The 15,660-nt window shown below is 40.7% G+C and overlaps 1 protein-coding gene across 2 annotated transcripts in view; it reads right to left on the bottom strand.

Annotated features, from left to right (window-relative positions):
- Window positions 1-641: 641 nt before the first annotated feature.
- The window catches only part of HADHB (hydroxyacyl-CoA dehydrogenase trifunctional multienzyme complex subunit beta), a 33,569-nt gene continuing 18,550 nt past the window's right edge, over window positions 642-15,660 (bottom strand). Inside the window, exons 6-17 of one of the 2 annotated variants that reach the window (XM_047745211.1) lie at window positions 15,422-15,521; window positions 12,286-12,381; window positions 11,383-11,470; window positions 9,661-9,848; window positions 9,154-9,334; window positions 7,916-8,037; window positions 5,147-5,226; window positions 5,022-5,069; window positions 4,136-4,223; window positions 3,738-3,812; window positions 3,164-3,328; window positions 642-1,191 (exon numbers count right to left, since the gene is read on the bottom strand). In XM_047745211.1, the coding sequence (XP_047601167.1) occupies window positions 1,156-1,191; window positions 3,164-3,328; window positions 3,738-3,812; window positions 4,136-4,223; window positions 5,022-5,069; window positions 5,147-5,226; window positions 7,916-8,037; window positions 9,154-9,334; window positions 9,661-9,848; window positions 11,383-11,470; window positions 12,286-12,381; window positions 15,422-15,521 (1,267 nt within the window). In that variant the 3' untranslated portion in view covers window positions 642-1,155. The remainder of the gene's footprint in view (window positions 1,192-3,163; window positions 3,329-3,737; window positions 3,813-4,135; window positions 4,224-5,021; window positions 5,070-5,146; window positions 5,227-7,915; window positions 8,038-9,153; window positions 9,335-9,660; window positions 9,849-11,382; window positions 11,471-12,285; window positions 12,382-15,421; window positions 15,522-15,660) is intronic. The other variant, XM_047745212.1, reaches the window with a different exon arrangement.

The raw sequence follows: 15,660 nt of genomic DNA, 5'->3' as shown, positions 1-15,660 counted from the left end.
ACCCTGTTAAGTAGATAGTGCTTCCCTTCTTTGCCCAATCTGTCCTGAACTAGAGGAGGATCTGACTGCCAGTGACCTTCATAGATGTAAGCAACATCCACAAAAATGGCCAGAACTGAGAGACCTGAGCTTCTTCAAAGCACTAGTACATATTTAGTGCATAATAAAAACAGAGTTTTAATTTTTTAATTTTAAAATTTCTTTACACTTTACTTAAATCCTGGCAAACAGAGACATCCCCATTGAAATAAATTTACTTCCATGGAGCAATGGGGGAAAAGGTGTTATTCTAAAGTAGGACACTGGGGTGCCTGGGTGGCTCAGTTGTTGGATGTCTGCCTTCAGCTCGGGTCATGGTCTCAGGGTCCCAGGATTGAGCCCTGCATTGGGCTCTCTGCTCAGTGGGGAGTCTGCGTCCCCCTTTCTGCCTGCCTCTCTGCCTACCTGTGATCTCTCTCTCTTTCTCTCTGTCAAATAAATAAAATCTTTGAAAAAAAAATAATAAAGTAGCACCCTCTTTACATTCCTTGCAGTCTCGTAGTTGACTAAGACTGTGACAAGTTAACAAATGAGTAAAAGCAAATCTGCCCCCAAGCCCAGAGAACCACCCTTTACCTCCAGTAAAAAAATAAGGCAAACTGTTCAATATTTTCTCAGTTTATTAAGGTTAACAGGGTACTTATACATCTAAACATTTACTGTAAGTTGTCAGTAACATTTAACTCGGAATTATCTTTCCATAATTTTTTTAGGCACATTGGTTTGTAATTTATAGAAAACACTCATCTTTAGGTCACAAACAGGAAAGAGTATAATTTGCAAATGTTACAAAGATGATTCCAAATCTCAGCCAACCTCTTTCCCAAATTGCAACCACTCTTAGTATTTAATGAAAATAGAGACGAAAAACAATTGCTTAAACGTTATCACTGTGTGACTCTGGTGACTAAGAAATCCCTGAAAGAGCAGTAAGCCATGATTACCGGAAAGCTCAGAGTGCTAGCAAGGCTTCATTGCGAAGTATTTAACAGAAGGCCACAGACTGTGTTTTCCTAAGAGGAGCTAGGAACTATGGATGTCATTTAGTAATGCATTGGAATGGCATTGCCTAGTGCGAGTGTGCACGGAAACTCCAGGTCACCTCTTCATTATCTATTATTTTGGATAAGCTTCCACAATCATAGCATGGCCCTGAAAAGGGAAACAAAGAGTTCAATTAGAGCAAAGGAAGATGAAAAATCCAGCCAGTCCCTAGGCAAAAGAGAACAATGGGAAAAGTGCAGGCTATAGAGTTTGATCCCTGCTCTGCCTTTCAAACACTGTGTGACTCAATGTGCGGAAGGGGGAGTGTTGCTCCTAGCATCTAGCGGGTGGAAATCATGCTAAACATTCTACAACCCGGGGCGCCCGGCTAGCTCAGTCAGTTGAGCGCCCGACAAGTCTTGACTTCAGCTCAGGTCACGATCTCAGGGTAGTGAGATGGAGCCCTGCATCAGGCTCTGCACTTGCTGGGGAGTCTGCCTCTCTCTCTCTCCCTCTGCCCCCCCTCCCTCTTGCACTCTAAAAATAAATCAGTAAATCTTAATACAAAACAAAACAAACAAAAAACCCATCCTACAACACAGAATACAACCCACCCCTCCCCAAGAATTATCTGGCCCAAAATATTAACAGAGCCAAAACTGAGAAATCCTACTCTGAATCAAAAATGCCCAATTCCTCCACTAACCGCCTCGTTGTGTTGGTAGCAGGCATTCGGCTCTTGATGAAACAATGCCAAGTTTAATCTACTTTCTAAGGCACATCATCTCCTCTCTCTGTCACCATACTATAAATTTCTAGAAGAAAGGTACTGGGTGGTATTCTTCGTTCCTCCATAAACGCATCCAGGATTGTGCTATACTCTGTGTGCTCGAAGAACTATAAGGGAACACACACTCAAAACCACAGGACACTGACCTATGCGGACCACCCACTCTGCACAGTACCATGCACTGGTTATCTCCCCCCATTAAGCCTGGCACAGAAAGATAGGAGGGAGGGCTCCAGTCCTGACTATGGTTTCCTGTGGCTGAAGCTACACAGACAAAAAAGTGCTTTTCATCATGAAGTCTGAAATGCTCCAACCTACAAATAACTGACCTCTTATTTCTTCAAAGTTTCTGAGGCAAGCCATAAATAAAGGTTTTTAAGTGTAAGATATTTAAACTTTTACATATCTTATCGACTCATCTTGATTAGCATCAGGAAGTTTCTGTAATCTGGATGAAAACCAAAATCTGTTTCCATCAGGGTTGGGGGGAAAAAAAAAGATGATAATTAGCCTGCCCTCCTTCTGGATTTTATTCCCAGAGTGAAATGCTGCAGCAGGTAGTAAGCTGTGTCTGCAGTGCAAGTAAGGCCAATGAAAGAAAGAAAGAAATCCAGAGAATACAAATTCCCCCCAAATAAACAGCAAATATAAGTTATCCAGATGTAAATAAATTCTCCAATTAAGATATAGTTCAGTTTTCAAGAAAGATAATTTACTTCTTGGAGAGATTTTATAGATAAGGTCTCATGGTGACTAGATAAATGAGTAAATTTTATTATAAAAGAAGAAAATATATCAAAATGTTAATGATAGTGTCTGCTGAGGGGATTATAGGTGATTCTAATTCTTTTCTATATACTTTTTGTACTTTCTATAATGACAATGTATTCCTTTTAAAAATAAAAAATATAAGGGCTCCTGGTTGCCTCAGTCAGTTAAGCATCCGACTCTTGATTTTGGCTCAGGTCCTGATCTCAGAGTCATGAGATCGAGTCCCACGTCAGGCTCCATGCGCAGCGCAGAGTCTGCTTAGGATTCTCTCTCCCTCTCCCTCTGCTCCTCCCTGCACCCCGCCTCAAATAAATAAATAAAATCTTAAATCACTAATATAAACATTATTTTAGGAATAGAAATAGCTTGGGTTTAAACACCAATTTCCTTCCAAAATACTATCAGAATTAAAGTTGCACCCTCTTCCCCTCAAAAGAGGCTGTTTTTTTCCTGGTCGTCTGTTATCAGAAATACTGTTCTAAGGATGTTTCAAAGTTAAATGAAACACTCTCAGATGAGCTTGTTTTGTTTCCAAGAAAATGTCTTTCCAGAAGCACCTGTGGAGCTGCTGAGACGTACCTGCCCGCCAGCCGCACAGGCAGCCACTAAGCCATACTGGCCTCCATCCTTCCGCAGTCTGTTGGCAGCCGCCATGACCAACCGGCAGCCAGTGGCTCCAAATGGGTGTCCCAGGGACAGCGATCCACCCCAGTTGTTAAACTTCTCCAGGGGAGGTGACCCAACCTGGCTCCCACAGAACAGACACAAATATAATGAGGAGTTAACTTAAGAATCAGGCCGGGTTCTTACCAACAGGAAGGTAACAGAGACTGAGAACATGCCCAACTTAAATAACATCACATACTATTTTACTATAAAAAAGGAAATTCTAGGTCAATTCTGAAAGCCACAGACCATTTATTTTTCATCTAACATCAGAACTGGAAGAACAAAAGACAACCTAGAATTTTACTTCCATTTTTTCTAAAGATTTCCAAGAACTATTTTTCAACTAAGAAATAAATACATTTAATGAAATTTAAAATTCTTCATCAGGAGAAGCCTTCCCTTTCATATTTTTATTAGCAGCTGACTAAACTCCAAATACTACAGTGCCCTGGAAGTTCAAGCCTAATTATAATCAAACGCTTACCTTGGTTTTTCTACCCATGTAGTTTTGTGCAAACCAATCAGAATCCATGGCTTTAAAATTAGCCAAAATCTGTCCCTACAAGGGAAAAGACCTTGTTATTAATGTCCCTTGCCATTAAAGTTGAGCAAATCTTTAGAGCAGTTTTTCATAAAATTTTCCTAAGGAAACATTTTGCTACTTTTCAAGGGCCTCTAAGAGACTGCCTCAAAAGGTTGTTTTCAAACTGTACCATTGGATTCCCTCCTCTTACACCTCTTCCAACAGTGCAGTCGGTACTTCAAATATAAAGCTCTCCTCGTGTTTCACTCGCATCCTAAGCCACACCTCATTTCCCACACAAACACGATTACATTTTTTATGGTTACAGTCCTTTGATATGTATCTTTTAAGTGACTTACTGAGAATGCCTCATGAAATTCAAAAGCATCAATATCATTCATAGTCAATCCTGCCTTTTCCAGAACTTTTGGAGTAGCATATGTTGGTCTAAAAAGAAAAAATAAGTAATACGTTAGGAATTTAATTTTCCACCTAAGAACTCCTTATTCCCCAAGCTGAGTTTACATAAGGTATTATAATGCCCTTCACTCATTCACTGATTCTACTGTACAAATATTAAGTGTATATGCTAGAGTCAGGGATACAGTTAATAAACAAACAATGAAAGAGAAGGACAAACAACATGAAGAACCAGAAAAACACACAGTGCAAAGGGCAGAGCACAGGGAAGAGTAAGCCTAGTTTGAAGGACATGATGGAGGCCAGTGAGGGGAGAGCCGTGAGGGTGGGGGACACAATGTAAATATTAGGAGGCTTTTACAAAAGGCTACTACAAAGACTGTGTAGCAATATGAAGAAATGCTTATGACATCTTAATGAAAAAAAGAACACATAAAGGATTATTTTTAATCCTTTTAATCCAACACACACACACACACACCCACTCACAGACACACACCAAAAAAAAATCCAACACACAAAACAATTATGAACTCAGAACTCAATGTACTTTATTTTCTTTTAATTATTTTGATTTAAATCTTGCTAATTAACATATAGTGCAATATTGATTTCTGGAGAATTCAGCACTTCATGACTTACATATAACCCCTTGTGCTCATCATATGTGCCCTCCTTGATCCCCATCACCTGTCTAGCCCATCCCCCCACCCGCCTCCCTCCAGCAACCCTCAGTTTGTTCTTAATGTCCTTTAAAATCTATATAACAAACGTGGATAATCAAATACTTTCAATTATAGCCCAAGGATATACACGGCTACCTACCCAAGTAAAAGTTGATCTTTTGGATCCTGAGACACATATACGAAATCCCTAGGTGAAAAACAGAGGGGTTAGCTCCAGTAATAAAATAAAGAAATTGAGGCAATTTATTTGAACATGTACCTTACCTCAAATATGCCTTCGGCTTATAACCCAAGGCCAGAGCTTTTTCCTCTGCCATAATCAGCATTGCAGATGCACCATCAGTCTGAAGTGTTGAGCAGAACAATAATGTTAAATGCTTCAGCCTTTCTGGAAGTCTCTGTACAACCATCTTCTATGTCATGTTCCTAAATCTCCCAACTAATCACACTCATGCAGAGATTTTATGTAACAAACTTTCTTTCCATTTTAGCCATCATTAATTCACAATTCAAACCCACACTGACCCGTTTTTCAAGGACAAGGGTAGACAAACCTGTTCAAAAGTACCACATTATTAAAATGGACAAAGAGAACTGGTAACTTTAGAAATATGTATCTGGGTGCCTGGGTGGCTCAGTGGGTTAAAGCCTCTGCCTTCGGCTCAGGTCATGGTCTCAGGGTCCTGGGATCGAGCCCCACATCAGGCTCTCTGCTCAGCAGGGAGCCTGCTTCCTCCTCTCTCCCTGCCTGCCTCTCTATTTGTAATCTCTATCAAATAAATAAATAAAATATAAAAAAAAAAAAATATGTATATATACTAAACTTAAGCTAAAAGATTTCTTATTTTGGCGCAGAATATAAGAAATCTTATGAATTAAAACAATCTCTCATTTATTTGCTTGTTTTTACATTTTATTGACTATTTTGAAGCTGCCTCCTGCCTCCAGAAGGAAACACAGACTTCGAGGTGATATGGAAGAAACAGGTGAGAACATCAGAACCATGGTCTTCCCTCCTTGGACACACCTCACATGCTTTTTCCCAACTGACAATCACGAAGTTCAGAGATAAAGAGCTACCATTGAAAAAAAGCCCTTCATCATGACTGCAAAAGAAAAGAGTTCAAAAAAATAAAAATAAAAAAATTTACTATTTCAGAGTCTGTAATATCAAAACAATTTCTACCACATTCTATAATATTTTTATAACTTAGTAACTCTGAAGAAACTAAGGAGCTACCACAAGACAGGGGCCATAAAGCCTGGAAATACAGAGAATTATACACAATAAATGGTTTACGGACATTACATTGATATAATGAGGCCCTGGGCAAAGCTGCAAGGAATGTGGGGCATTAACATATTTCCCATAACCCATGTTAACTGCAATGTGCTGCCTCTGATGGTTTGTGTTTCTGACTTTCAGTGAATAAACCTGCACCGTTTGCACACCCGGAAGTGAACAAGGGAATTCGGATCTGGCAAGAGGAGAGCCCAGCCCATATGGCCCTATCATTCAGTTTGGTTTTGGAAATGATTATCTTCTCAGTCCTTCACCACTCAGGCTTAACGGGCAGGTGCACCATCCTACTGGAACCACTCCAGGCACCTCTTCCCTAGCCCGAGAGTGGGCATTCAGCAGTCACTTAACAACACCAAAATGTCAACACGTTCCCATGCTTCCAGACTTTGTGTCCAAGTAGGGAAGATACACTATAAAAGAAACACTGACCAGCCGGACACATTTAGAAAGTTGTACCCCAAGGTGGAAGGAGAAGAGAAACCACATCCTATGAGCAGAAACAGAATCCATAGGGAGGTTTAATTGAGGAGCCAAAAAACAAGGAAGGATATAAAGCTATATGCTGATAAGCAAAACAACCATGACAACAAAAAATGAGGGTAAACACGTATTCCATATGTTTATAGGAAGATGCTTATAGAAATTGCTTACAGGAAAATAGCTTGAGGGCCAGTAGAAAGCATCATTTTTTTTAATAGTTTTAATTTTTTTTTTTAAGATTTTTATTTATTTGACAGACAGAGATCACAAGAAGGCAGAGAGGCAGGCAAAGAGAGGGGGAAGCAGGCTCCTCGCTGACAGAGAGCCTGATGCGGGGCCCGATCCTTGGACCCTGGGATCATAACCCGAGCCGAAGGCAGAGGCTTTAACCCACTGAGCTACCCAGGCGCCCCTTTTTTAAAGATTCATTAGAGAGAGAGAGAGAGAGAGAGAGAGATCACAGATACCATGCAAGCATGGGGGGAGGGGTATAGGGAGAGGAAGAGAGAGAATCTCAAGCAGACTTTGTAATGAGCACAGACCCTGATGCAGGACTCGATCCTACGACCCTGAGATCAGGACCTGAGCTGAAACTAAGAGTCAGACACTTAACCAACTGTGCCACCTAGGCGCCTGAAAGCATCATTTCCTAACAATCAGAGCTAGAAGAGGTTATCTCGTCACTTTCCCTGCCTACTTTGCACGTCTTATACCACACCTCAAATTCATATCCTATGTTCTAGCCAAGTTTTTCCTGAAAGAAACCCTTGCTCTCATACCCCCTTGCCATTCCCTTTGCCTAGAATGTATTTAATGAATTCTTGAATTGTCTTGTACCCTTCAAGATTTGCTGCTCAAATGCCAGCTCCTCTGAGGAGCCTCTTGGACTCCTGTGTGTCCTCTCCGTTAACCAACGCTCACAGCCGCCACCGCACCTTCTCGCTGCACTACAGTCACTGTAACTGACTTGCTAACCCCACTGCCTGGCGTAGCTCAGCAGTCTTCTGAGTCTTTAAATGACTGAAAGAGAGCTTTTTGCATCATTATGGTGGCTGGATCAGGTGGCTCCAGGGGCCTTAAAACTAGGATTCTAATTTTTTTTTTAATGATTCCATTTTAATATCTTTATAATGAATAACTATATTTTTACGCCTCTATTCATGATACATAAAATTGATCTACTTTAGGTTTTTCTATTTAGAGTCCACAAATAGGAAAGTCACTAGTAAACACGCAGAGCACACAGTTACCAGGAAAGAAGAATTTGCAGCTGTCACTGTGCCATAGGGCTTGATGAATGCAGGTTTTAGTTTGGCCATCTGCTCCAGAGAGGAAGGACGAATGCCATTATCTTTGGTAACTGTTTCTCTTCCTGTAAAAACATGAGCTTTTAATTCTGGGGAACTACAAGCTTTCTCTAACTTTGCTAGAGAAATAGGTTCTAAAAACTATGTAAAATGAAATGTAAACCACACCTATTTACTAAAATGTCTGTTACAGTCATCAAGATACCAAATTTAAAACTATACTTTTTTTTTTTTAGATTTTATTCTTTTTAACTAATCTCTATGCCCAATAAGAGGCTCGAACCTAAAGCCCTGAGATCAAGAATCACACGCTCTATCAACTGAGCCAGGCAGGCACCCCTAAAGTATACCCTTAGGACATCTGGGAAATCATCTAAATGGTCTAATAAAAGAAGGATACCTTACTTCCTTAAGATACTCATTCACATTTGGCTATTTTATACAGAAATCACATGAATGAAGTTTTTAAAACAGGTATATACAAAAAAACTAAAATACAGCAGGAAGACCTAAAAGCAAACTCCTAGAAAAACTTCACTTTTTGAAATGTTGACCTACTGTTACAACGTAAATTGAAACTTGAGTCTGTTTTTAAGAGTGACTATTTTGGGGCGCCTGGGTGGCTCAGTGGGTTAAGCCGCTGCCTTCGGCTCAGGTCATGATCTCAGGGTCCTGGGATTGAGTCCCGTATCAGGCTCTCTGCTCAGCAGGGAGCTTGTTTCCCTCTCTCTCTCTGCCTGCCTGTCTACTTGTGATCTCTCTCTGTCAAATAAATAAATAAATAAATAAATAAATAAATAAATAAAAATAAATAAATAAAGAGTGACTATTCTGGGGACGCCTGGGTGGCTCAGTTGGTTAAGCAGCTGCTTTCGGCTCAGGTCATGATCCCGGCGTCCTGGGATCGAGTACCACATCGGGCTCCTTACTTGGCGGGGAGCCTGCTTCTCCCTCTGCCTCTGCCTGCCATTCTGTCTGCCTGTGCTCGCTCGCTCTCCCTCTCTCTCTGACAAATAAATAAAATCTTTAAAAAAAAAAAAAAGAGTGACTATTCTGCAAACAGAACCAATATACTTATTTGAAAAGTCATTTGGGGCTTTTGCAGTTTGAGAAGCAACTCTGAACTCCCCAACAAGTGGCACAAAGCATTCTCCTTCACAAAGCTGAGCAAACCATCTGACCTGGCACTTTGAAGGGTACAACATCAGACAGCAGGCCTTCATCCTGCGCCTTCTTGGCCAGGCTGTGCGAACGCAGCGCATACTCATCCTGGTCCAGTCGAGAGACAGCGAAGGCAGCGGCCAGCCGGTCCGCAGAGTGACCCATGGTCTCACTGGTGGAGAACTCAGCCACTGCGGGGAGCTGGGAAAGGAGCCACAGAGGATCAGGTATGCCATTACCACACATTCCGCCACACCTCGGGTTGTCTGGGGAACTCAGTCAAGACCAAGATGGGAGAAGCTTTTTGTGAGCAAGGCATCTCCGAGGAGGGCTCACAAATTCAAATTTTCTAACCACAGTCTTTTTTTTTTTTTTAATCTTGAGCAAATAATTACCCCTACCCTGTAATTAACAGAATCTACAACTACTAGAGCATAATCGACCCCAAGTTGTCTTACCTAATTCTAAATCTTTGCAGCGGGATGCTTTAGAAAAACACAGGTTCATATAAGAGTTCACAATCTTACCTCAGGTGATAGGAAATTCAATCTGAATTTTGAAATTAAAGACAGTCGCTGACCCAGAGTCTTGGCCTTATTGAGCTCAAGCATCATTTTCCTCATTTTCCTTGAATGACGAATAGGGACGTCAGACATTAACTCTACACCACCTGCCACGACCACATCATACTGCCCAGAAGCGATCAAGCCAATACCTACAGGGCACAGGTGACACATAGATGAACATCTTTTGTAGAAATTAACAGAGCACTGATAATTTAAACTTCTTCATCAAAAAATTGTATGACAGTTATCATTATATAACATCTGTAATTAAACTTTTCATCTTTTCCCTTTTTTTTTTTTAAGTTTTTTTTTATTTGAGAGAGAGCGCGCGTTTGCACGTAAGCAGGGGGAGGAGAGGAGAGAGACAGAGACTCTTCAGCAGACTCCCACTGAGCATGGAGGCTGACCTGGGGCTCAATTCCACAACCCAAAGCTCATGACCTGAGCTGAAACCAAGAGTTGGAAGCTTAACCGACTGAGCCACCCAGGTGCCCTGTTTCTCACCTTTTGAAAGGGATTAAGATAATTTTTTTGAATGACTAAAACTATATTCACTGCATTAGAGAAAACAAGTTTCATTCAGGCCTCATGGACATGAACTTCTGGAAATATCCATGGGACCAACCCTCAAAAAAATTATATTCTATACTAGAACATTCTGAAGATTTTATAAACTCCCAGCTTCAGTTTTCAGAAAGATTTTTTTCCCCTACAATGGGAATTTCTGCTCTAAGCTTGAGAAAGTCTGCCTTTGAAGATGTAAGGCAGCCCCCTTCATCTTTATGACCACTGGCAAGTATTCTGTTGCTCTATCCAGAAGTTGTCACAGGCTTCACAGAATAGTGACTGCCCCCAATCACTGCTTCTGGAATCATTCTGTGCCAGTCATGAGGCAGGATGCCCAAGCTGGTCTTCATGTTATTAAGAATGTCATTGTTATTAAGAATGCTATTAAGATGTCACAATGATGACATCTTTCAGGTTTCCTCAATTTTCATAATAATGGCCAAAGCTGCAAAATGTCCCAGGATTTTGCTAAGGTCTGTTAGGAGAACTTGTAACTAATTATAAAAATGCCACAGGTGTGAGAAGAGAGTGGAGGAAAGAGCTGTATTACAGCAGTGACTTATCACTGATGCCACAATCTTCATGGGAGAGTATCACATTAGAATCACCTAACTTTAAAACCTAGCAGGTTATAAATTGTTTATGCCTTAAATTCAGAAGCACCCTCCTAGAGACATACTTTTCTAGCTGATAATCCCTACTGTGGCCAGCCACATTCCTGATGGAGTAACTACAGGAATGGCTGTGTCCCTCAAGTACAGAGAGAAAGAAAAAAGCTGAGAACTACTGTCAAAAATCAAAAATGTTCGATGTAACCTTATTTTTCTAAAAAAAAAAAAAAGACAAATTTAGAGATCTGTTAAGAGTACTTTTCTATGGGGTGTCTGTGGCACAGTCAGTCGGGTGTCCAACTCTTGGGTTTCTGCTCAGGTTGTGATCTCAGAGTCTTGGAATCGAGCTCTGCATCAGGCTCCGCGCTCGGCGTGGCGTCTACTTGAGACTCCCCCTCTCCCTCTGCCCCTACCCGCCATGTGTTCTCTCTCTAAAATAAATAAGTAAATCTTTAAAAAAATCAAGGAGAATTAACAGGTACCTTCTGTTTTCAAGTAAACATACCTGTGGTCATGGCTTGGTTGGCAGAGATGCAGGCCATGGTGACAGTGTGAGCAGGGGTCTTGTCCGAGAAGCCAGCTCCGAGGGCAGCCTTCAGGAAATACATGAATGAAATGGTCACTTCTACAGGAAGAACTACCTGGAAATGATGCTATGAGCACCATTTCTCTCTATGGTGAATCAGGAAAGCACTGAAGTTAATATTCTAGAATAATATTTGAATAAAATTAAGCCCATTACAGAAATGGCTTACTTATTTTTCATCTAGCCATTAATTGACAAACATGGCAAAATTCTTGATAGCCAGTGCCGAGCGCGGTAGCAGGCTACGGTACTCTTCTGTCACCTAATTTCTTAGCCAAGCTTTGCTCCAAGCCTTCAAAAATATCAACACATGGGTGCCTGGGTGGCTCAGTTGGTTAAGCAACTGCCTTCGGCTCAGGTCATGATCCTGGAGTCCCAGGATCGAGACCCACATCAGGCTCCCTGCTCAGCAGGGAGTCTGCTTCTCCTGCTAACCTCTCTCCTCTCATGCTCTCTCTCTCATTCTCTCTCTCTCTCAAATAAATAAAATCTTTAAAAACAAAATATCAACACATAATTTGATTTTAAGTTTTCCAATAGAGTAAACCTGTTAAATACAGTTGATGGAATGATGAAACACACTGTGGAGTAGAAGCCTCATGACCTCTGTTCCTACAGCTGAAAGGCTTAGTGGCAAAGCACAAGTCATCAAACCAGAAAGAGACTTCTAAAGAACTGACCACTCATGAGCAAAATTCCCACTCAGGTCCCTCCCCTCTCTGAGTTCACTCCTCTCACTGCCAGCTGATCTCCCTCAGCGACCGTCTCATACTTCACACAGCACACAGTAGAGCCAACACGAAGTCAAGCTGGAAAACTTGCCAATACACAGGAGGTCAAGCTGATGAAAGAACCTGTGCAATACTGCCTGAGCCCCGAGTGAGCCTCCGACAAATAAGGGTGAGACCAGGTAAACAACTGGAAAAAGAGAAAACCCATCCCAGATGATGACATTAACAGGTGCTTTAAAAGAGAATAATTTGATGGGTCTTGACAAGAACTGAGAAGCTCCATTAAGCTTGCAAAATGGCCTCCATCATGATGGCACAGTAAGAGTTATACATGAAGTGAAGATATCTATTACTTCATTGTACTATTAATTGGGAAAATTATGATGCTAAAAAAAATCAACGTCTGATTCCATTTTAGCATATGTAAAGAATTAATGCATAGATACAATAAAATATGTTTATAATATTAAAGTTACACTTTAAAAATAATGCTCTCACTGCCCCCTCAACCACCCCCCCGCACTATTTACCATGAGTTTCAGGCTCCCACTAGGGGAATTCTTTTTTATTGGCCATTTTCTCAAACTATTTAACTGTGTTCAGAATACAAGATCTCCTGTAATTTGGTAAAAAGAAAAACATGTTTCTAAAGTCTAGATTAAGGAGGCTCCGTTTTTTTTTTTTTTTTTAAGATTTTATTTGAGAGACAGAAAGAGGACACACATGGGGAGGGGCAGAGGGAGAGGGAGAAGCAGGCTCCCCACTGAGCAGGAAGTCTGATGCAGGCTTGTTCCCAAGACCCTGAGATCGTGACCTGGGCCAAAGTCAGACGCTTAACGAACTGAGCCCCAGACTCCACGTTTCTTCACTGATTTTTACTATCATACTTACACGCCCTATAAACCAACATCTAGAAATTCAAGTGTGTCACAATACTGTATATGCAACATAACCTTCCTCCGGTTTTTCTAGGTAGGCTTGATACTAGGTGCTCAACCTACTTTGCTGAAAACTACACTCTGGCAATGGTATGTGAGTCTCTCAATGTAGACCATATTCAAAAGGAGCAAAGCAGCCAATCTCCAGGGGGCAGAGAAGGAGCACACACCAGTGGGTCAAGTGGAAAGGGCATTGAGGTCCTTACAGCCTAATCCTCACAAGGTCCTCTGTAGCACGTGTTATACCCTTGGCCCCAGCTGGCTCTTAGGACTGAAAGAGTTTTAAATAGAAGTGGTTTCTGGCGAACCTTGTCCACGTGCTTCTATTTAAAGCTTGAATAATACCTCTCAAGGCAAGCCTAGGCCCTGTTTAGTACACTAAGGGAAAAGGAGGAAGATGCCACGTTGTTAAATAGGAGAGCAGGGAAATAAACAGAGGTCTTTCAGTAAATTCAGGTTCATGGAACTCTGCATCAGAACCTTTAGGATTTCCTTGAACATTATTAATACAGACAACAAGTCCTTAAAAAGTTCTCTAGCTGGAGGTCACACTAGCTTTTAGGTTAAAATACAACTGTAGAGAGATCTCTTCATAACATATTCCCCCAACACCACCTCTCCCTGTAGCACTACAAAAATCACCCGGACTACAATGCAATATGGCAGGGAGAGGGAAGCAAATGCTGGTCAATTAATACCTAAGATGTGCACGAGATATAGAATTTTCAGACAAAACTTAGGGAAAAATATTATGGCTTTAAGAATTAGGATAAAATAGAAATACTAAGAAAATCAAAACACTCGGTATTTACTTTTTAAGTGCTCTCATAAGAGTTTTTTTTTTTTCCAGAATATAAAGGTTGAAAACGTATTATGAATAGCTTGACACACTCCTAAAACTGTCATATTCAACACAGTTAGAAATGTGAAAGCCCAAAGAAAAACCAAAAAAAAAATCAAGAGAGGGAGAAAAAACACCTTTCTGTTCTTCTTTCCTGCCTCTCTAATATTATACAGTTGATTCTGTGGGCTTAAGGTGTGCCAGGCCTTCAGCAATGTAATTATATACTGTTAGGGAAAGATGTGGGGTAGAACCAGTACTTGCAGTCCTGCTCATTTTCCTTCCTCCTACCTGATAGTGAGGGAAATCTTTGCCTCTACAACTATAATGAACACAGTAATATGCAGGCACAAAATTAAAGATAAAGAAAATGCTTATTGGCACGCTGAAATGTGGAGTCACCTTTATCCAAATAATCACTTCCAATGTGAAACAAAGCCCAGAAGATGCGTTTGGACTGTTCACTATGAAATGCCTGTATGACACATCACGGAAGTTTTAAGGTCGGTTATCACCCTGGTTGCCACCAATAAACAGTACCTGGAGCTGTGCCAACTAGGGTAAAAGTAAACTCCTGTGAAATCTTTTAAGAAAACAACACCCCATGTGTCATCCAGTTAATGGGAATAAATGAATAAGCAAGGCTACCTACCTCCAACAAAAACCACATTACGAAATAAGTTCTTTGACTATGTTGAAATTTTAAGTTAATTAGTAGCCACAGTAACATTACTGAAAGTCACATTAGCCATACTTTGCTATAATCTCTATTATCCTAAGAGATAGGACAAATGAACATATATCCGAAAGCAGCTTAAATAATCAATGTGATTTATAGGATAGAATAAATATATTAGCATAGTATATGTTATTTGATTTATATTATAACTCTTTTTTTTTTTAAGATTTATTTATTTATTTATTTGACAGAGGGAGAGAGAAAGAGATCACAAGCAGGCAGAGAGGCAGGCAGAGAGAAAGGAGGGGGTGGGGGAAGCAGGGCTCCATCCCAGGACCCTGAGATCATGACCTGAGCCAAAGGCAGAGGCCTAACCCACTGAGCCACCCAGGCACCCCTATAACTCTTAAATATTAAATAACATTTGTTATTCAAATTGTAAAATCACATTTAAAGTCATATAGCTTTAATGAGAGGGCACAGTTAAGCACCTACCTTTGGCTTAGGTCACTATCTCAGGATCCTGGGATTGAGCCCCAAGGCAGGCTCCTTGCTCAGTGGGGAGTCTGCGTCTTCTGCTCCCTCTGCCCCTCCCCCTGCTCATGCTCTCCCTCCCCCTCTCTTTCTCTCTCTCAAATAAATAAGTTAAATATTTAAAATATATGTATAGCCTTAATGAATTTTAATAATTTAAAAAAGTAATTCTGTTAACTGAAATTCAAGGTGATTCTCCTATCAATCTCTTCGAACAATACAGAGTTTTACTCACCTCTCTAGCCACATTGCTAGTTTTCACTTCCTGTATAACTGTGCCAAAGATGATGTAATCAACAACATCCTTTGGGACATTGGTCCGAGTCAGCAAACCCCTGAGAGTAGAAATCCAGAGCAAAAACACATTTCACACACCAAGATATTGCCAGAGGTCATCAGATAAAACACTGTACTTCTTTTAAGAGGTTAACTTTGAATTTAAAAGAATAGAGACCGTATGTTTTCCTTAATTCA

This window comes from Lutra lutra, chromosome 9 (assembly GCF_902655055.1).
Source record: "Lutra lutra chromosome 9, mLutLut1.2, whole genome shotgun sequence".
In the NCBI taxonomy this organism is placed as follows: domain Eukaryota; kingdom Metazoa; phylum Chordata; class Mammalia; order Carnivora; family Mustelidae; genus Lutra; species Lutra lutra.
Note: the sequence above shows the minus strand (reverse complement) of the source record. Positions and strands in the feature narration are given on the sequence as shown.